This window comes from Acomys russatus, chromosome 19 (assembly GCF_903995435.1).
Source record: "Acomys russatus chromosome 19, mAcoRus1.1, whole genome shotgun sequence".
In the NCBI taxonomy this organism is placed as follows: domain Eukaryota; kingdom Metazoa; phylum Chordata; class Mammalia; order Rodentia; family Muridae; genus Acomys; species Acomys russatus.
Window position 1 is genome coordinate 18666896 of NC_067155.1, and position 21890 is coordinate 18688785.

Sequence of the window (21890 nt, forward strand, 5' to 3'; positions counted from 1 at the left end):
GCGCGCGCGTCTCCATGGTAACGCGCACCTCTCCCTCCCGCATCCCCCCCCCCCGTACCCCCTCCATACACAACAAGCACCTAGGATTTGAGGGCGGGGCTCCCAGGTGCGTGGCAGGCAGAGGACCTGCTCCCGTGGGAGCAATTTATAAGGGTTGTTCTGGCAGAGGCACTGTGCCTGCTTGACCACTAGATCAGAAATTCTCTGGCGGAAAAAGACTTTTCCAAAACCTTTGTGGTGGCGCAGGCCTTTAATCCCAGCACTGGGGAGGCAGAGGCAGGGGGATCGCTGTGAGTTCGAGATCAGCCTTCTCTGCATTGCTAGTTCCAAGACAGCCAAGTTTCCCACACAGAAGACGAAAAAGAAAAAAAGAAAAGGGAAGATAGAAAACAAAAAGACTGAAAGCTGGGCCAGTCAGTAGAGTCTTTGCTTAACAGGCAGGAAAAGGATATAAACTGGTAAACACCCACAATCCCAACACTTAGGAGGAGAGGCAAGAGGGTCAGAAGTTTAAGGTCTTCCTTGGCGACACAGGGAGGTCAAGGCCAGCCTGGACTACAAGAAACCCGGTCTCAAAAAGAAGGAAAAGCAGCCGGGCAGTGGTGGCGCACGCCTTTAATCTCAGCACTCGGGAGGCAGAGCAGGCGGGTTGCTCTGTGAGTTCGAGGCTAGCCTGGTCTACAAAGTGAGTCCAGGACAGCCAAGATAACATAGAGACACCCTGTCTCAGGAAAGAAAAAAACAAAAACAAAAACAAAAAGGAAGAAGAAAAAGCTGATTGTGGTGTCCTGAGCTTCCAGTCAGTTCTCCAGAATCCACTTTCATCCCGTCTTCTAAGCCCTGGGAATACAGACAGCATCCAGCTGGCTTCCCCCCACGGGTCCTGAGGATTAAACTCAGGTCTGAGCGGCAAGCACCTCTAACCACTGAGCTACCGCCTTGACCCAACCCGTGCCCTTGAACTCCTATCTTCTAGTCTGATTCTTCATTGTATCCTGCCAGCATATGCCACCCCAACTGGCAGGAGATTTTATTTTGTTTTATTTTATTATTGTTGTTGTTGACAGGGTCTCTCTGTGTAGACCAGCCTGGCCTCGAACTCACAGCAATCCGCCTGCCTCTGCCTCCTGAGCGGTGAGACTAAAGACGTGCGCCGCCGCCACCACCACCACCACCGGCCGGCAAGAGATTTTGGACGTAGCATAAAGCCTGCCCTGAAGGTAGATGCACAATGGGCCCTTTGATCTCAACTGTCGAGAGCGCGCCCATCTGCTGTATTTCACTCTCCATGTGTCTACTGAATTCTTTCAGAGGCGAGCACCACAGTGCAAGGGCCGGGCCAGCCACAGCTTTCTAAAGAGACCTGTCTAGAAACAACAAAATAAACCCGGCACCTGGAGAGGGTTTCATTCATGACCAGGTGTGGCTCCCCACACCTGTAGACCCAGCACTTAGGACACCCAGGCAGGAAAAACATGAGCCTGAAGTCAGCCTGGCTACAGACAGAGCATGGGTCTTGGGCCAAGTAAACATTTTGTAGGTTAACAATCTCCCTTTGTATCCTGGTGCCAGCCCGTCAGGCACTGCTTGTTGTAATAGGTTGGCGCCCACTGTTTGCACTGAGCTCCTATACTAAGTGGCCAACGAGACAGAATTACTCATGTTGAAATTCTACACCACTGCCAGGCGGTGGTGGCACACGCCTTTAATCCCAGCACTCAGGAGGAGGCAGAGGCAGGAGGATCGCTGTGAGTTCAAGGCCAGCCTGGTCTACAGAGTGAGTCCAGGACAGCCAAGGGTACACAGAGAAACCCTGTCTTGAAAAACCAAAAAAAAAAAAAAAAAAAAAAGAAAGAAAGAAAGAAAAGAAAAATTCTACACCACCAAGCAAAAAGCCAAATTGTTTATCTAATAAACAATAGCCAAACCTCCAACCTGGCTGGGGTTTTTTGTTTGTGTGTGTGTGTGCATGTGTATGTGTGTTTGGGTTTTTGAGACACAGTTTCTCTGTGTAGCCTTGGGTGTCCCAGACTCGCTTTGTAGACCAGGCTGGCCTCAAACTCACAGCAATCCACCTGCCTCTGTCTCCCATGTGCCACCACCATCCCACAAGTAACTTTCAAACAACACACCTGGGTTTTCTTTTCTGCTTCTTTTCTTCTCAGCATTCTCAGCCTCTTTAATTCAGACCCTGGCTGGCCTGGAACTGGCAGTGTAGACCAGGATAACCCTAAACTCGGCTCTGCCTGCTGATGGCGCAATGGCTAAGAGCATGTATTGCTCTTCCAGAGACCCTGAGTTCCATCCCCAGCACCCATGTCAGGCAGCTCACAAGGGACTCTAAGTCCAGGTCTCGGGGAGCTGGCACCCTTTCCTGGCCTCCACGGGAACCTGCACACACGTGATGGGCACAGACACATATGCACAGATTAAAAAAAAGTAATGATACAATAGGACATGGTATTAAGGAATTTCTTTTTTCTTTTTCTTTCTTTTTTTGTTTTGTTTGTTTGTTTTGTTTTTGGTTTGGTTTGGTTTTTCGAGACAGGGTTTCTCTGTGTAGCCCTGGCTGTCCTGGACTCAACTTTGTAGACCAGGCTGGCCTCCAACTCACAGCGATCCACCTGCCTCTGCCTCCCGAGTGCTGGGATTAAAGGCGTGCGCCACCACTACTGGCAGGATCTCTATTTTACATGCTCTTCCTTATTAAGAAAGAGAGTTCAGAACTGAGGGAAGAAGTAGCTATGCTACTGACTCCCAGGTGCTGTGCTCCAGGATTTACAGGGATCCATTTGCTGGTCTTTCAAGTCCGTGAGGTAGTGCTGCACAATTTCCCTCTCATAAACAATCAACCTAAGGCACAGATGAAATACTAATGAAGTGGGGCTCACGCTTAAACACACACACACACACACACACACACACACACACACACACACACACACGAGCTTTGCTTTCAGAACCAGGAACCATCACCATCACCGCTTCTCAGTATCATTTGTGGAGGCCGGAAGATGGTGACATATGCTGCTTATTCATGCACAGCCTAAGTGCAGACAGAAGCCTGGGAAAGCAAATGACACGGCTGTTCTTGTGTGGAGGCCAAAAGGCAATGAGATCTGAGGAGCTGCTTCTTTCCTCCCACTGCGGGTCCCAAGGATCTAACTCAGAGTGCTGGGGTTAGAGGATGACAGCAAGCGCTTCCCTCTGATGAGCTTTTCTTTTTAAGATGTATTTGTTTATTTATTTATTTGTTTATTATGTATACAGCGCTTTTACCTGCCTGTTCCCCTGCAGGCCAGAAGAGGGCATTAGATCTCATTACAGACGGTTGTGAGCCACCATGCAGTTTGTGGGAATTGAACTCAGGACCTCTGGAAGAACAGATGGTGCTCTTAATCTCTGAGCCATCTCTCCAGCCCCCTCCCACCCTCTTTTTTTTTTTTTTTTTCTAGATTTATTTATTATGTATACAATGTTCTGACTGCATGTGCACCTGCAGGCCAGAAGAGGGCGCCAGATCAATTATTGATAGTTGTGAGCCACCATGTGGTTGCTGGGAATTGAACGCAAGACCTCAGGAAGAGCAGACAGTGCTCTTAACCTCTGAGCCGTCTCTCCAAACCCTCTGATGAACTATTTTGCTGGCTCAGGTTTTTCATTGTTGTTGTTGTTTTTGTTTTATGGAGACAGGATTTCTCTCTGTGTGGCCTTGACTGTCCTGGACTTACTTTGTAGACCAGGCTGGCTTCAAACTCACAGAGATCCACCAGCTTCTGCCTCCCGAGTGTTGGGACTTAAAGGCACATGCTACAGCTTTCATGCTACCTTTTGAGGGCAGGTCTTTCAGCGGAACCTGGAGCCCACTGATTTGCTCTGGGTCCGCTGGCTCTGCCCCCTTGCCCTCCACATTGGGGTCACAGGGCTGTACAAGGACCTCAGGCACTTTTTACGTGGGTGCTGCCGGGGAGAAACGCAGGTCTTTGTTTAATGCCTGTTTAAGCCATCTTCTCAGACCCGGAACTGTAAACTGTTTCGTTTAGCAGTTACTCCGTTGTTATTTGTTTGCACACTGCCCTGGCTAGCCTCAGCCTCCACACTGCTGGGATGATAGGGGTGTGTCAGCACACCCAGTCGCCCCGTGGGACTTCCTAGCACGGTTGGATACTGAGCTAGCCTTCCTTAAAACGCTCAGTATACTGGTTGAAGTGTCTGTTGCTTGCGCTAGAAGCAGCAAGTCCGGTTTCAATGCCTGGCTCAGCGGCAGCCATTTGGACATGCCTGGACACTCCCCCCACTCAGTGGAGGGGAGAGAGACTGAACCCAGGCCTAGGAGAGCCTAGCTGTGGAGTATGGTGCCGAGGCTCTCCCCAGGCACGCTCTGTCCAGGTACAATGTAACAATTAGGTCATTTCAGTCAGGGTTTTGTTACTTGCAGCCAAAATCCTTCCTGATACAATTGTATAAAGTAACACCCAGCCCTGAGGGTTATATGGCTCTTCTTCAGCCTCCTCTCCTGTCCCTTAGCCTGGCACTGTATTCCTCTGATTACGTTATTAATATCGGGGTTGATATTATTTTATCATCAGGCACCTGTTACGTACCCAATCCCGCACCAGAACTCTCAAGCCTCCTGCCTCAGATCAGATTACAGGCCCTGGCTACTGCACCTCGCTGATGTCATCTTTTTGAGGAGTATTCCTTTTGTTTGGTCTCTTTGAATATACCTCGGCTGTCCTGGACTCACTTTGTTGACTAGGCTGGTCTTGAACTCAGAGATCCACCTGCCTCTGCCTCCCAAGCGCTGGGGTGAAAGGCATGCACCACCGAGCCCAGTATTATTATTATTTATTTACTTATTTGGTTTTTCGAGACAGCCTTTCTCTGTGTAGCCTTGGCTGTCCTGGACTTGCTTTGCAGACCAGGCTGTCTTGAACTCACAGAGATCCACCTGCCTCTGTCTCCTGAGTGCTGGGATTAAGGGTGTGCACCACCAAGCCCGGTATTTTTATTATTTTGTTTTTTTTTTGAGACATCCACCTGCCTCTGCCTCCCAAGCGCTGGGGTGAAAGGCGTGCACCACCGAGCCCAGTATTATTTACTTATTTTGGTTTTTCAAGACAGGGTTTCTCTGTGTTGCCCTGACTGTCCTGGACTTCCGTTTTTTGTAGACCAGGCTGACCTCGAACTCAGAGATCCACCTGCCTCTGCCCTGAGTACTGGGTTTAAAGGTGTGTGCCACCACGCCCGCCCGGCTCAAGGAGTATTACGGTCACCATTTAACAGAGAGAGTCCCAGAGGTAGAATGACTGTTCAAATGCATGAGCAGGCCATGGCCCAGGTGCAGCGTTTGCACAGGAAGACTATGGCTCCAGAGACGTCAGTTACTGCCCCGTAATCAGACACACCATCACCATGGGGCCATGCTAAGTGGTAAACCCCCTGCCACTTGGATCTGGGCTCCGATCCTGGGTCAGTTCCTGGCCTGCTAAGCCACCGAGGGAGATGCTGGCCCAGGCAAGGGCTTGTCCCTATGGGCATTCTGGCCGGCAGACACCTGAGAATAAGGGTCTTCCCTTGACTGGCAGGTCTTGGTTTGGTGCTTGTCCCTTCTTCCTAGGAGCCGCCTGGACATTTCAGGTCTATTCCTCAGTCGTGACTTCTGTGGCTTTTCCAGTGCCCATTGGAGTTTGTTCCCGTCAAGGGACAAGTCAGTCAGTGTGACCCCAGTAAGAGCAGGGCCCAGGCCACGTCTAACGGCTACTGTGTGCCCAGCCCAGAATAGCAAAGGGACACAAGTGACGGTTCTGTTGAATGAGCAGCCGACAGCTGAGGACATCGAGGTTCAGAATGGGGGAACCACTTTGCCCAAGACAGAGCCACCAGGGCAGTGGCTGACGTGAGAGGTCCAGGCCCAGAAGACTAGGAGCTGGGTGTGTGTGACGTAAGAGAGTGGGACACAGAACAGCAGCAGCAAAAGCACAGCTCTCACCGACAAGTCCAAAAGCCCAAGTGCTCGGACTATGAGAAGAAAAGAGAATAAAGGACTGTGTCAGGAGCCTGAGAGACCAAGGGTGTGGAAGTGGCCGCTTCTCACCTCGCAGTGGGGTGCCGGGAAAGACAGCAGAGTGTGTGTGTGTGGCCATTCCTGTGGGTCCACTCCAGTCACATGAGGCCCAAAGCCCAGGCCAGGTGAGTCCAAGTGGCCTCACCTGGCCTGGGACCTGGGGATGGAGGCGTAGTTAGCATGGGAGGCAGCAGAGAGGTGCTGGTGCAGATCTGTGCTGGCGCCCAGAATGTCCACCTGATCGTCCTCATCCTGACTGAGGTTGGCCGGGTCCGGATGGGGCAGCAGGATGAGGTCAGTGAGGCCATGGAGGTCGGACACATGGTGGAAAGTCTGCAACACCAGCACCATGGCAATCAGGCCCAGGAAGAGGTATGCTGCGGGGAGGGGAGACATGGTGGCAGTCAGTTTCCAGCTCAGACTCCAGGGCAGAGGTGTGATGCAATGGGTGCCTTTCCCCTGGGGCAGCTGGGTGCTCTTAGCACCCCTTCAATACCCCTTAGGAGAGAGTCGTTTCTTCCTGAGCCCCCCAACCCCCCACCCCCACATTGCCAGGCCAAAGGTCCCCTCCCGGCTCTTAAGCTCACCTGTGACGAGCACCTTGTAGAGGGCCCGGTAAGGCTGGCCAGGGGCTTCTCCAGGCACGTAGTCCCCCAGGCCAATGGTGGACAGAGAGATGAAACAGAAGTAGAAAGCATCCAGGAAGCTCCAGGCCTCCTCAAGATGGGCGAAGACCGCAGCTGGGACCAGGAAGAATACGGCCACGATGAGCACCAGCAGGCCCACCAGGTGCCAGCGTGCTGCCTGCTGCGGGCGCCAGCCCCAGCGCAGGCTCAGCCAGGACAGGGGTGCATGGGTGAGCAGCAGCGACAGGCGCTGGGCCGAGGCGGTCAGGAGCAGCATGGTGACGGGCACACCCAGGAGCGCAAAGACGATGGAGAAGGCTTTGCCTGCATCTGTCAGTGGGGTCGTGTAGCCATAGCCTGCGGGGAGAAGAGTCCTCCTGCACATTGGCACCTTCACAACGGGAGGTCTGGGCTCCTCCCGCTACCCCCAGCCCCCGCTGCTAGCTCATCCTCCCTGACTGCAGTGACAATGCCTGCATCTAAGAGCTATGGTTTCCTAGTAGTCTGGCAGTGGTGGCGTGGGCCTTTAATCCCAGCACTCAGGAGGCAGAGGCAGGTGGATCGCTGTGAGTTCGAGGCCAGCCTAGTCTATAAAGTGAGTTCAGGACAGCCAAGGCTACACAGAGAGACCGTCTCGAAAAACAAAAGCAAACAAACAAACAAACAAAAAAGAGCTGCGGTTTCTTGTCTTGTTTGGGTTTTCGAGTCAGGTTTCTCTGTGTAGCCCAGGCTGTCCTAAACTCACTCTGAGGTCCAGGCTGTCCTCAAATTCACAGAACTCTGCCTGCCTCTGCCTCCTGAGTGCTGGGATTACAGGCATGCGCCACCACCGCCTGGCTTTATTATGACTTTTTCTTATATGTATTTAACTAATCTTTTTATTTTGTCTTTTGTCCTCGTTCTGGGTGGCCTCACACTCAAAGCAGTCCACCTGCTTTTAGATTATTTTTTGAAACAATTTTCACTGCGCTGTGGTGACTCACGCCTTTAACTCCAGCACTCAGAAGGCAGAAACAGGAGGATCTCTCTCTGTGAGTTCGAGTCCAGCTTGGTCTACAAAGTAAGTCCAGGACAGCCAAGGCTGTTACACAGAAAAACCTGTTTTGAAAAACCAAAAACGAAACAAAACAAAATTATTTTCTTTTTATGTGTATACCTGTGTGTCTGAGAGTATGTGTGTGCGCCACATGTGTGGAGGAGTCTGTAGAAGTCAGAGGAGAGGGCATATCCCCTGGAAGTGGAGTTACAGGCAGTTGTGAGCTGCCAGGACGGTGCTCCGAACTGAAGCTGGGTCCTGTGCAAGAGCTGTAAGTGCACTTAACCACACGCCTTCCGCCCCCGCACCGGACTCCTGAGTGCTAATATTGGCTGCGAGTCACCAGCCAGCATTATCATCCACTCCTGGTCACCCTTTCTTGTGACCCATGCTCTGCCAGCTCGCTCTTATCTTGATGGTTGATTTAGTAATCTTCCAGCATCGGCCATGTGGTATGCTGTATTGATATAGTCAAAAGTGTTGAGTTGTTGTTTTTTTTTTTTTGAGACAGGGTTTCTCTGTGTAGCCTTGATTGTCCTGAATTTGCTTTGTAGACCAGGCTGGCCTTGAACTCACAGAGATCCACCTGCCTCTGCCTCCTGAGTGCTGGGATTAAAGGTATGTGCCACCACTCCCAGCCAAATGTTGAGTTCTTTGACTACACACACACACACACACACACACACACACACACCATGTCTGTTACTAGTGACTTCTCTGAAGAATCTATACTGCTAGCTGAGTCAAGCCTCAATTTCCGCTAGTGTATTCTAGGCAGGTGTCGAGGCCCCCGCCCCGCCCCCCCAGATATCTTTTTACTTCCTGTTTTGAGACAGGATCTCAGTACATCTCTCAAGCAGGCTTTGAGATTGGTCCTCCTTCGTCAATCAGCTTCCTGGCAGCTGGGATGACAAGCCTGACCCACCAGGCCTGGCCACGCGGTCTGCTTGGCAGGCTGAGCCGTATGCATAAACCCTAACACGGAACTTCCTGTGTCTCCACTACCCGACAGGCCGGCTGACCTCAAAAGCCATGCACAGTGTCTGGTGGAGCTGAAAATTTCAGAGGTGTAGAACATGGGGAAACGAAACAGACCCCTTTGCTCCCTATTTGAAACTGGGGGTGCCACCTGACAGTGGCAGAGGGGATCAGGTTTATCCACAAGCTCTGTCAGGACCACCGTGCCTGGTACAGACACTTCCACCAAAACCCCTGGTTAGAACCACTCAGCCAAGCCGGGCGTGATGGCACACGCCTATAATCCCAGCACTCAGGAGGCAGAGGCAGGTGGATCGAGGCCAGCCTGGTCTACAAAGCGAGTCTAGGACAATCAGGGCTACACAGAGAGACCCTGTCTCAAAAAAAAAAAAAAACAAAAAAAAAAAACACTCAGCCTTCTGTCTCCCCAGCTGTGAGGATTCCTTAGCCCTTGGCATTGTGGGAAACACCTTCACTGCCGCTATGAACGTTGCTGGCCTTGAACTTGTGGCAATCCCACTGCTTCTGCCTCTGGAGTGCTAGGACCAAAAAAAAAAAAAAAAAAAAAAGTGTGCCACAATGTTCTACACCATCCTTGCTGTGTGCAAGTTGGCTGGTTTCTCTGGTCCTCCACTTCATAGACAGATAGACAAACCGACCGACAGAGAGACAAACAAGACAGAAAATAAGTGGCAGTGCCGACAGCGGCTGCACACACATTTAATCCCAGCACTTGGGAGGCAGAGGTAGGCGGATCTTTATGAGTTCCAGGCCAGCCTGGGCCAAGACAGCCAAGGCCGTTACCCAGAGAAACCGTGTTTCATAAGCCAAACAAACCAAACAAACACAAGAAGAAAATGAGGCTGTTGTGTTGGCTGAGTTAAAACCTGGGTCTGGCCGGACGGTGGTGGCGCACGCCTTTATTCCCAGAACTTGGGAGGCAGAGGCAGGCGGATCGCTGTGAGTTCGAGGCCAGCCTGGTCTACAAAGCAAATCCAGGACAACCAAGGCTACACGGAGAGACCCTGTCTTGAGAAAAAAAGGAGGGGTGGGGCTGGAGAAATGCTCAGAGGTTAGGAGCACTGACTGCTCTTCTGAAGGTCCTGAGTTTGTTTCCTGGTAACCACATGGTGGCTCACAACCATCTATAATGGGATCTGATGCCCTCTTCTGGCCTGCAGGTGTACATGCAGACAGACTACTGTATACATAATAATAAATAAAGAAATCTGTTTTTTTGTTTTTGTTTTTTTGAGACAGCGTTTCTCTGTGTAGCCCTGGCTGTCCTGGACTCGCTTTGTAGACCAGGCTGGCCTCGAACTCACAGCGATCCGCCTGCCTCTGCCGCCCGAGCGCTGGGATTAAAGGCGTGCGCCACCACGCCCGGCTACCTAATAAATCTTAAAAACAAACAAACAAAAAGCCCTGGGTCTGTAAGTCCCCTGTCATGCTGAGAAATTATGATCTTGTTTCACAGCTGAGCACCAGCTGCTGTGCCTGCTACACTGTCTGACTCCCCTCACCTGTCCTGTCCAAAGTGAGAATGAGAGAGAGAGGGAGGGAGAGGGAGAGAGAGAGGACGGCAGGGACAGGAGCACTGTGACTAGAAAGCAGGTCAGGCCAGCTCAGGAAGAACTAGCCTCAGGTGAGATCACTTCATTCTTCTGGGAAGAGTCACCCAGCTCTGTTGCCAGTGACAAACACTGAAGGCCCCAAATGAGGGCCCAACGCCAACCCCGATGGTGTGACGCTGCCCTGCCCACTGGAGAAGCAGTTGACTATGGCTCAGGCCCCTCCCTGTTTCAAGTGCCCCAAAGAGGTCACCTCAAGGAGAGGAGGGGCTGTAGAGCAGCAAAGCCTGGTCTCTGAGGGGTTTCCCAGGTCTGTGGTGTGAGGATGGAAGGGACTTCCCAGGAGGAATTCCCCAGGGTTCTTCAATGCTGGGGGCACAGGTAGCAGTGGGTTCTACCTGAATGGGTCTCAAAGAAAGCTCTGCGGAGTTCTGTTTCCTTCTTTCTTTTTTCTTTTTAATTTTTTTTTTTTTTTTTTTTTTTTGGTTTTTTGAGACAGGTTCTCTCTGTGTAGCCTTGGCTGTCCTGGACTCGCTTTGTAGACTAGACTGGCCTCGAACTCACAGAGATCCACCTGCCTCTGCCTCCCGAGTGCTGGGATTAAAGGTGTGCGCCACCACCGCCCAGCTGACACTGGCAGATTTCATCTGGATTGTGTGAGTTCTCATACAGGCCGAGCTCCTGAGGCCAGGGTATCTGGACCAGTGCTGAGGCATGAGGCACGCATCTTTAAGGTCCTTGCTTGGCTAATGTTTTATTTTTGGGGTGGTGGGGTGCAGTGTGCTCCGTCACTACAATGCTCTCACCATTTGGGTGTTTGTTTTCTGAAGTACTGATTGACGATTGAACTCAGCACCTCACAGGGCTTCAGGCAAGCGCCCTGCCGCTGAGCTACAGCTCAACCCTCTTGTCTAGGAGCTGAACCAGCCCCTCATGACCAGCCCTTGGGTTGGAAAGGGCTAGAGGTTTGGCTGGAGGTGATTTGGAGGTAGGAGTCTCAGCTTGGGGCACTTCAACCCGCACAGCCAATGGCTCCTTCCTTGAAGAAGCTTCCAGGCTGACTAGGGGATCCTGAGTCTAAGAGCAGAACAGCCTTAGGAGAAATCCCAGCAATACAGGGGCGGTGGAAAGAGGAGTGGAGTCCCGTGGTCAACTGGGAAATACGGGGGTGGCAGCAGGGGGATGGGTGCCTTTGGTATGGGGCTCTTGCTGAAGAGAACCCAAAGTGGAGGGTGGGTCCCAGAAATGGTCTCAGGTATGGCTGGGGTCTCTCCTAGAAGACAAGCAGGCGTCCGGTAACGGCCGGTAATGGCGCCTGCGGATCAAGGACTATCATGCAGGAGGGCCTGAGTTCAACTCCCAGTTCACCCCCGGGGCACTGAGTTCAGGAGGAAGTCGAAGCCGATTGTTCCAGGAAGGAGCTATCTGGGACACAAGGCTGGAAGAGATGGTGTGCTAAGCCCTGTTGTGCTCACACAGCCCGCGGGGGGGGGGGGGGGGGGGGCGCCAGAGACCCAAGGAAGTCCCAGACCCTCGCTGATCGTGGATCCTAGGGTTAAGACCAGAGTGGAGCCGACCCAGCACTCGGGGAGGCAGAGGCAGGCGGATCGCTGTTGAGTTCGAAGCCAGCCTGGTCTATAAAGCGAGTCCAGGACAGCTGGAGCTGTTACACAGAGAAACTCTGTCTCGATAAACCAACAAAACAAAACAAAAAACAAGGCATCATAAAGGATTCTTCCAGCTAGATGTGGTGGCGCACGACTTTAATCCCAGCACTCGGGAGGCAGAGGCAGGCGGATCGCTGTGAGTTCGAGGCCAGCCTGGTCTACAAAGCGAGTCCAGGACAGCCAAGGCTGCACAGAGAGACCCTGTCTCAAAAAAGTTAAAAAAAAAAAAAAGGACGCTGTCAGATAATGTATTACGAAGGGGTCCCTACTCGGAACTGGGGTTTGCAGAACTTGAGAGGAGCCGTTTGGCTTGCACGAGGGCTCTGCCAGAAAGGGCCAGCTGCAGCCGCGGCGGCTCGATTTCCGTGTTGGCCACGGAGGAGGGTTGTTCGGAGCCCGGCGGCGGCGGCGTCCCTCACTTACCCACCGTGGTGACCAGCGTGCTGGCGAAGAAAAGCGCCGAGGCGAAGTCCCAGGCTGGGTCGGAGGCGTTGGCGGGTCCCGAGGCGTTGGCCAGCGCTGCGCGCCCCAGCCGTCCGGCCGCCAGCACCCTCTCCACGAAGGCGTCCAGGTCGTGCGCCGCGACGCACGGGCTGTGGCGCAGCAGCTGCTCCCGCAGTGTCCCCAGCTCGGCGCGCAGTCTGGCTTCGTGCGGCCGCTCCAGCAGCGCCACCAGCAGCGCGCCCAGCGCCAGGTACCCGGCGTAGGCGGCCAGGGCGCTGGCCAGGAGCGCGCCCCGCCGCATGGTGCGCGCACAGACCAGCCAACCCCAGACGTGGCACCCCGAGACGTGGCACCCCGAGACGTGGCACCCGGCGCGCCCCGTCGGTCCAGGGCCCGCCGTCCGCTTCTAGTTCCGGGAGCTCCCGGCGCCGCCAACGACGCCCCGAAGAGGAAGAGGAGAAGAAGAAGGAAAAAAAAAAGAGGGAGGAGCGGGGGTTTTGGCGCAACGCCCGGCCGCTGGGAAACTGAGGCACGCCCAGACACCAGGTGTTGTTGGTACAGGACCTGGGGAGGGTGGAGTGCTACGATCCCGGATCCCCGGGAGACGGGCGGGATGCGGAGGGTGGCTGGAGTTCTTCTCCTGCCTCAAGTTCCTCCCAGCTCTGCTCCCCGCGGGAGTCGCAGCTTCTGAACACAGAACTGAAACTCTCCTTGGAGTTTGGGAGGGAGGGATGGGGGGTGGGGGCTTCTGCCTGTAATCTTAGCACCCGGGGAGGCTGAGGCAGGATTGCTGCCGGGTCAGGCCAACCCCGGACAAAGTGAGACAGGCCTCTAGTGGTCAGACCTTAACTCATGAGCACTTAGGGTTTTTTGTTTTGTTTTGTTTTTTGTTTTTAGCGTCTCCAGTTCTGTGCCGGGCCTTTGTTTGAGGCACTAGGATGTGGAAGACGTTGGGGGCGGCGGTGGAGGGGCGGTGGGAAGATAAAACTGATCAGGAATCCAGAGACGTTGCTGGAAGGGACAGCAAGACTCTGTCAGCAAAAACCAAAAATACAAAAACAAAAAACAAAACCCAACCATCCAATCAACCAAAAACCCCCTAAAAAGTATCTTTCATGGTGGCTCACACCTTTATTCTAGCACTCAGAAAGTATATCTTTATGAGTCCGAGGCCAGCCTGGTCTACATAGTAAGTTCTAGGGCTACATAGTAGGGCCCTGTCTCAAAACAAAACAAACAAACAAACAAACAAAAAACCACAAACAAACAGCCGGGCGTCGTGGCACATTCCTTTAATCCCAGAATTTGGGGAGGCAGAGGCAGGTGGATCAACATGAGTTCAAGGCCAGCCTGGTCTACAAAGAGAGTTCCAGGACAGCCAGGGCTACACAGAGAGACTCTGTTTTGAAAAACCAACCAACCAAACAAACAAAAATCACAAAAAGAGAAACACCAAAAGAAGAACAAACACATTTCTGGTGTGGTTGTGGTAGCTTACATTTAATACTGTTAATATTTGGGAACCGGACTGGGAGGTCACCGACCCCAGGCCAACCTGGGCTACCTGGTGAATACCTGTCTCAAAAGGGCGGGGTAGAATAGTCGGGAGATGGCCAAGCGGTTAAGAGCATTAGCTGCTTTGCAGGGGACCTGGGTTCCATCCATTCCCAGAACCCTCTCCTGTCCTCCTCAGACACCAGGCCACACATGGTGCACAGACACATATGCAATTAAAACACCCATACACATAGAAACGAACAAACTAACATTTATATATATTATATAAACATATAAAGAATCCCCAGACCTGAGGGCTGTGCTATTTCTTTCTTTTTTTTTATTTTTTATTTTAATTTTTTTGAGACAGGGTTTCTCTGTGTAGCCTTGACTGTCCTGGACTCACTTTGTAGACCAGGCTGGCCTCAAACTCACAGCGATCCCCTGCCTCTGCCTCCCAGGGCTGTTTCTATGTATATTTAATTTTTTTAAAGACGGAGGAGCTGAGTATAGGGTTACTCTAGCCCCTGTAACGCTGGCAGCCAGGAGGCAGAGGCAAGTGGGTCTCTATGCAAGACTAGAGTGAGGTCCAGGTCAGCCAGGGCTACAGAGTGAGACATTGTCTCAAACATAACTAGCTGAAGGTAAAGAGGGGATTTCCCTCACTTTCCGCTCACTGGTTTTCAGTCTTGCCGTCCCACAGCCCTTGCCAGCCTGAACTCGGTGCTCTCCTTACAGCTGTGTGGAGGGCCGACCAGGCCCTGCCCACAGCCAGACTGCAGCTCACATTCGTGGAACAGGTTCTATTTATAAACCTGTGGTCATTCTCGGGACAGAGCCCAACTGGAGCAGGAAGAGATACCTGATAATAAAAATGCTAACAATAGCGACAGTGTGCCAGGGGTTAAGTCTTTTTTTTTTTTTAAAGATTATTTATTATTACATATACAGTGCTCTGCCTGCATATACACGTGCAGGCCAGAAGAGGGCGCCAGATCACATTATAGGTGGTTGTGAGCCACCATGTGGCTGCTCGGAATTGCTCTGGAAGAGCAGCCAAGGTTCTAAGCCATCTCTCCAGGTCCCCCCCCCCCCCTTTTTTTTTTTTGGTTTTTCAAGACAGGGTTTCTCTGTGTAGCCTTGGCTGTCCTGGACTCTCTTTGTAGACCAGGCTGGCCACCAACCCTAGCATACAATGCCCTTTCATTGAGTCCTCAACCCTCCCATATGATTCCCAATAAACAGATGAGAAAACTAAGGCTTAAAAAAGAGAATTCAGAGCTGGGCGGTGGTGGCGCACGCCTTTAATCCCAGCACTCGGGAGGCAGAGCAGGCGGATCGCTGTGAGTTCGAGGCCAGCCTGGTCTACAAAGCGAGTCCAGGACGGCTAAAGCTACACAGAGAGACCCTGATTGGAAAAACAAAAAACAAACAAACAAACAAACAAAAAACCCAACCAAACAACAACAAAAAGAACTACGACAAAACAAAACAAAAACCAAACAACTGAAAGGTGAATCTGTACCTATTATGCGCAGATCTTTTTCCAGTACCCACCCTTTCTTTTATCGTTTGTGGCAGTGAGGATAAAACTCAGGACCTCGTGTTTGCAGGGCAAACCCTGCAGGAGTTGAGCTAGATCCCTGCTCTTCTTGTCATTATTTCCCAGGCAATACAGAAGTGTGCACAGGTGCACAAGGGGTTGGTACTATATTAGGGATAAGGAGTCTAGGGTGCTCTGAGGGGCCGAATAGACAGCTCCTGCTTAGCTCACAGGGGACTTTCCGTTTCATCTGGAAAAAAAAAAAGTATCATATATAGACATAGAAACATACATGTCACATATATGTATATGTAATAGTTTAAAGTGTATGGAAGGATTACACACGTTGCATACAAACACAAGCCCCATCAGGCCACGAACGCTTTGTTTGTTTGTTTGTTTTTCCAACACAGCGTTTCTCTGTATAACATCCCTGACTGTCCTGGAACTCAGAGATTTACCTGCCTCTGCTGGGATTAAAGGCGTGTGCCAGCGCCACCCGGCCTCTAAAGCCATTTTATCTCTGTAAAGCCATTTTATCTCTGTAATGTCATTTTATCTTTGAACTTTTAAAAAAAATTTAGTGGCTCGTGGTGGCACACACTTTTAATCCTAGCACTCGGGAGGCAGAGGCAGATGGATCACTGTGAGTTCGAAGCCAGCCTGGTCTACAAAATGATTGCAGGACAGCCAGGGCTACACAGAGAAACCCTGTCTCGGGGAAGAAAAAAAAAAAAAAAAAGATGACTTTAGACAAACTAAGGGCTGAGGATGAGAAACCAAGTTAGTACCTAGGAGTCAGATGCCAACGCAGAGGCAAAGCGGTCCGTCTTAACAGAGGCAGGGTTCCTTCCTGAGAAAGCCCTGGAAGGGGAAGCCACAAGATAGGGTCCCCTGCCGACCCCCTTCTCCTGCACCACTTCCCGCATGTCACGTCCGCTCATTTTTCTCTGAGATAAGTGGAAAGAGAAAGGTCAGAAGGTCATAACAGGGGAGCCCTGGGTCCTGGTGGCACACAGCTGTAAGCCCCGGATTTGGAAGGCAGAGGCAGGAAGAGTGAGGAGTTCAGCCCTATCTTTGGGTTCAGGAGTTTGAAGCCAACCTAGACTGTGTGAGACCCTTTCTCAAGACACAGAGGTGGGGGGCACATGGAGGAGGAGAGGAAAAGGACACCAAGGGACACAGAGGAGGAAGTTAGTTTTCAGGGGCTCTGTACTTGAAAGCGCTCTCCTGTGTGAATTCACCTGCTTGAGGCTATAGGCAGTATCTTTTTTGTTTGTTTGTTTGGTTGGTTTTTCGAGACAGGGTTTTTCTCTGTGTAGCCTTGGCTGTGCTGGACTCACTTTGTAGACCAGACTGGCTTCGAACTCACAGAGACCCACCTCCCTCTGCCTCCCTGAGTTGTGGTTTTAATCGAAAATCCCAAATTGTTCTATTTTAACCAATAAAGACTCAGGAGCCAGATGCTGTGGTGAAAACCTGCTAGCTCTGAGAGGAAGAGAAAGCACCCAGCTGCCCTTCCTACTCAGCTCATGCTCTGATGGAAAAAGCTCAAAAAGCCAAAGGCCAAGGAGCTGAGGAACTTAACAGCTAGAGAGCTGAGAGCTGAGAGCTAAAAAGCTCAAGCTAAAATCCCAAACGCCCAAGAGCTACAGGCTGTCTTAAATAACCCTCAACTCAAGCCAGGTGGTGGTGGTGCTGCCGGCACACGCCTTTAATCCCAGCACTTGGGAGGCAGAGGCAGGAGGATCGCTGTGAGTTTGAGGCCAGCCTTGTCTACAAAGTGAGTCCAGGACAGCCAGGGCTACACAGGGAGACCCTGTCTCAGGCGGGGGTGCGGGAGTGGGGAGAAGGGGAGAGGAGAGAGCATCACAGTTCAAAGCCTTCCCTACTCCTTAATCCCTGTCAGCTGGTTTCTAGCTCTACCTCTTGACCTAGGGTTAATTTTATTAAATCCTGTGTATAGAAAGCTCTAGGATTAAAGGTGTGTGAGGGCTCAACCACAAGAAACAGGTATTTACAGTTCACACTCAGGGCTCACAATGGGATCAAGGATTGATTGAGGTTTTCACAGTTCACAACCTCACGGATCACATAGAAATCAAATATCCTGCAATACTCGGCACTTGGATTAAAAGCGTGCGTCACCACCGCCCGGCTCTTTTTTTTTTTTTTAATTAAAAAATGATTTAGCCGGGCGTGGTGGCGCACGCCTTTAATCCCAGCACTCGGGAGGCAGAGGCAGGCGGATCGCTGTGAGTTCGAGGCCAGCCTGGTCTACAAAGTGAGTCCAGGATGGCCAAGGCTACACAGAGAAACCCTGTCTCGAAAAAAACAAAAAAAAAAAAAAAAAAAAAAAAATGATTTATTTATTTATTATTTATTTATTCTTATTTAACGTGCATTGGTGTTTTGATTACATGTACGTCTGTGTAAAAGTGTCAGATCCCCCTAGAACTGGAGCTATAGACAGGTGTGAGTTGCCTTGTGGGTGTTGGGAGCTGAACCCGGGTCCTCTGGAAGAGCAGCTGTGCTCTTAACTGCTGAACCATGTCTCCGCCCCACCTCACCCCTATTTATTTATTTATTTATTTTGAAATTAGAGTGCACTATGCTCAAAGCTTAGAATGGCTTTGAACTTTTCCCCTTCCTCAGTATTGGAAATACGGAACTGATCCACTATGCAAAACTTCGTTTCTAGCCAGGAGGTGGTGGCGCACGCCTTTAATCCCAGCACTCCGGAGGCAGAGGCAGGTGGATGGCTGTGAGTTCGACGCCAGCCTGGTCTACAAAGCCAGTCCAGGGTAGCCAAGGCTACACAGAGAAACTCTGTCTCGGGGAAGGAAAAAAAAAAGCTTCGTTCCTTTCCCTAAATACTTTGATAAAGACTGCTGCTCTTGTGTAAACGAGAGAGCGCGCATAACTGCGATAAAATCCACCACTCCCCACCACCCTGCTCTCCGCTGAATCGAAGCGCCGGCCTTGCAAAGAACTACATTTCCCGTCAACCCCTGCGCTCCGTCAGAAAACGTTTTCCTTCCCGCCCGAAGCCTTCGTCGCCTAGGATCGTTGTCAGGCTCCGCCCAGTTGAGCCTCAGGGACGGCCTCTCCCCTGACGTCACGAGCTCCAGTTCCCGCCCCTACGTAAGCCTCCGCCCACTCAACCGGGCCGCCCCCTTAGAAGGCGTAGCTCTACGATTGGCTCGCTCGGTACCAATGGGGCGTGGCTACGGGAGCCGGGCGGGCCCAACCCGAACCGCGGCGGAGGCGGGTCGCGGCGGTGGCGTCCCAGTATGCACGCGGCGGGTCTGGCGGCGCCGGCGGGGACGCCCCGGCTGCGTAAGTGGCGTACGTGGCCGGCTGAGGAGACCGGGGGCGGGCGAGGGTGTGGCGGGCGGTGGGGGCGCCGTCGCGGCGGTTGGCGAGGTCACTGCAGGTCAGCACGGAAGGTCACGAGCGCTTCGCGGTCGCGCACGGCGGGCACACAGGGATGTCCGGTCCGGGTCGCGGGCGCGTCGCGGGTAGGTTCTTTAAGGGAATAATATTCCTCTAAAAAGAGAGCAGGTGGGAGGAGGGCTTAACGTGACGTTCCGAGAAACGCGGCTTCCATTCATTTGCAGTCAGCGACCTGCCCTTCCGCGCTCGCCGCCTTTCAGAGGCTCGCCCGGTGCCCACGAGCTGTCACCCACCCACGCTCCGTAGCACGGGCCCGCTGGGTGTGCAGACGGGGCCATATTTACACCCCGTGTACGATCCGAACCAGTACTTACTGTCCTGTTAACCTCCTTTTCCCAGCAGTGAATTTGAATCCCTCTTTAAGCCCCTCTTGGCGCATATATATATATGTGTGTGTGTGTGTGTGTGTGTGTGTGTGTGTGTGTGTGTGTGTTCCATTTGTTTATCTAACGTGTCTTGCTCCAGCGAACCTTGTGACGGGCCCTGGGCTGGGATTTGGGTACGCACTAGTAACCAGCAAAGCCCTTGGTCCTTGCTTTCTCACAGCTAGAGTTCAGGAGGAGGGCAGACACTTAACTAGGCTCGAGAAAAACAACAAACAAACAGACAGACAAACAAACAAACAAACAAAAAGAGCAGTTGAAATGTAATAAGAACCAGAGAGACGGAGACAGAAACCCCGGTTGTGCCTTGGAGGCCTGTTGATGCAGGGGGATCCAGCTGAGGCCAGCTAGCAATTATTCCTGTGCGGGAGCTGCCAGCGCAGAGTCGAGGTCGGGGACCTTCTGAAGCGATGGAGCTGCTGTGATAGGAAAGGGGGGGGGGGGGGGGCGGCAAGGTGTCCACTCCACTCGAGAGCTGGAGTGAAGAGGATTGTGGGTTCAAGGCCTGCCTGGGCAACATGGTGCGACGACTCTCTGTTTAAAGGAAACGGTGGGACAAGTCAGGTGTAGATTCTCAGAGATGGCTCCGGGAAGGGCGCCTGCCACCAAGCCTGACTACCTGGTGGTGTGGAGCGCACACACGGGCAGAGACAGGAATGGAGATGTTGGCCCTGACGTGCGTGTCCTTGCTTCCTTGAAGAGGGCATGCCTATTGCTGAAAGACCTAAGGGGATTCATGGAGGGGGGGGGGCCTGTGGCGAGAACACAGACAATTGAGTAGATGCTGGGGAGGGCAAACAGCAGCCTGGCAGTTATGAGGCCCGAAGGAGCCCAGGAGCAGAGAGAACATCCGAGCAGAGCCCCGAGTGTGGCATTGCCAGGCGTCCATGGCGGGAGGGGGTTCCAAGATCATAGCACTGCTTGTTAAGCAAAGAGTTTGTTGGAGTTGGGACCTGAGAGGCCTGGGATCTGGGGCCAGCACAGCTGGCAGGGCTTGGAGCAGGGCACACGGGGCCGAGGAGTTACTTGTATTCGATTCACGGCACAGTGGTCCCTGATCTTGGGTAGAGGATGAGAAGGCTCATGTTCCTTTAAAAGGGTTATCCAGGTGATGGGGTGCATGCCTCTGATCCAAGCAGGAGGGTGACCCATGTTTTCAGAGCCAGCCTGGGCTACAGAGTGAGTCCCAGGACAGCAGTAGCTACATAGTGAGACCTTTCCTTTTCTTCTCCTCCTTCAGATTTATTTATTTTATATCCAGAGGGCACCAGATCTCACTATAGATGGTTGTGAGCCACCATGTGGTTGCTGGGAATTGAACTCAGGACCTCTGGAAGAGCAGCCAGTGCTCTTAACCTCTGAGCCGTCTCTCCAGGCCCTGAGACCTTTTTATTAAGAAACCAAAAAGAGCTGGGCATGGTGGCGCACGCCTTTAATCCCAGCACTCGGGAGGCAGAGGCAGGTGGATCTCTGTGAATTCGAGGCCAGCCTGGTCTACAAAGTGAGTCCAGGATAGCCAAGGCTACACAGAAAGTCCTGTCTCAAAAAACAAAACAAAACAAAACCAAAAAAAAAGAAAAAAAGAAAAGAAATAAAAAAGAAGCCGAGTGTGGTGCAGCATGCCCTTAATCCCAGCATTTGGGAGGCAGAGGTAGGAAGATCACTGAGTTCGAGGCCAGTAAGTGGATCACAGAGGAAAAACCGGTGGTGTAGGTCTGTAAACCCAGCTGCTTGGGAGGCAGGGCAAGATCTCAACTTCAAGGTTAGCCTGGGCTTACATAGTTAGTTCCAAGTCAGCCTGGCCTGGGAAACTTAGTAAAACTCTGTTTTGGGTTTTTGCTTTGTTGTGTTTGTTTGTTTGTTTGTTTGTTTTTCTTTGAGACATGTTCTATGTAGCCCTAGCTGACCTGATAGCTTTCAAACCCCCAGAGGTCCACCTGCCTCTGCCTTCTTAGTGCTGGAATTAAAGACGTTTACCATCACACTCCAACAAGACCTTGACTTTATTTATTTATATAAAATCTGGGAATTGAACTCAGGACCTCTGGAAGAGCAGACAGTGCTCTTTACCTCTGAGCCACCTCTCCAGCCCTTATTCAGGTTTTTCGAGACAGGGTCTCTGTGTAGCCTTGGCTGTCCTAGACTCGCTTTGTAGAAGACCAGGCTGGCCTCCAACTCACAGCTATCTGCCTGCCCCTGCCTCCCGAGTGTTGGGGATTAAAGGTGTGCGCCACCACAGGCGGGCAAGACCTTGTGTTTAAAATAAAAAAGAAATAGAAAGAAGGCTGGCAATGGAACTAAGTGGTAGAGCACCTGCTTAACACACACAAGGCCCTGGTTTCTGACGGTCAGTACTCCAGAAAAAAATCACCTTTGCCTGCCACTGGAGACTCCTTCAATGCGGCCGAGAATAGGCAAGGCGCCTGGTGTCGTGTATGCAAGTGGGGGACTGTTGGGTAGATGTCAAGAGGGGCCAGGTGGGCAGAAAGGGGAAGCCAGAGACAGCTAGTGGGGGTTCCTGGAGGAAGCTGACCTGGGGCTGGACCCAGAAGGCCTCAGAGCAGGCAGAGATGCGCCCAGAAGCCAAAGGCACCGTGGCTGTGAGAGGGGGGCAAGGCTGGA

General features: G+C 52.1%; 1 protein-coding gene across 1 annotated transcript; it reads right to left on the reverse strand.

The window, feature by feature from the left end:
- Positions 1 to 6204: 6204 nt before the first annotated feature.
- Positions 6205 to 12690, reverse strand: Kcnk6 (potassium two pore domain channel subfamily K member 6). Its single transcript, XM_051162736.1, has 3 exons — positions 12369 to 12690; positions 6655 to 7050; positions 6205 to 6444 (listed from the first exon to the last, which is right to left on the reverse strand). The coding sequence occupies exons 1-3, from the start codon at positions 12688 to 12690 to the stop codon at positions 6209 to 6211; spliced, it is 954 nt and encodes a 317-aa protein (XP_051018693.1). The 3' UTR covers positions 6205 to 6208.
- Between the last annotated feature and the right edge of the window lie 9200 nt (positions 12691 to 21890).

What these genes read in the sequence shown, in the direction of transcription:
- Kcnk6 (XM_051162736.1), bottom strand. Translation starts at nt 12,690, where the DNA reads ATGCGGCGGGGCGCGCTCCTGGCCAGCGCCCTGGCCGCCTACGCCGGG. An exon ending in CACGCTGGTCACCACGGTGG is followed by an intron (nt 7,051 to 12,368) that starts GTAAGTGAGGGA and finishes TTCTCCCCGCAG; the next exon opens with GCTATGGCTACACGACCCCA. An exon ending in CTACAAGGTGCTCGTCACAG is followed by an intron (nt 6,445 to 6,654) that starts GTGAGCTTAAGA and finishes CCCTCCCCGCAG; the next exon opens with CATACCTCTTCCTGGGCCTG.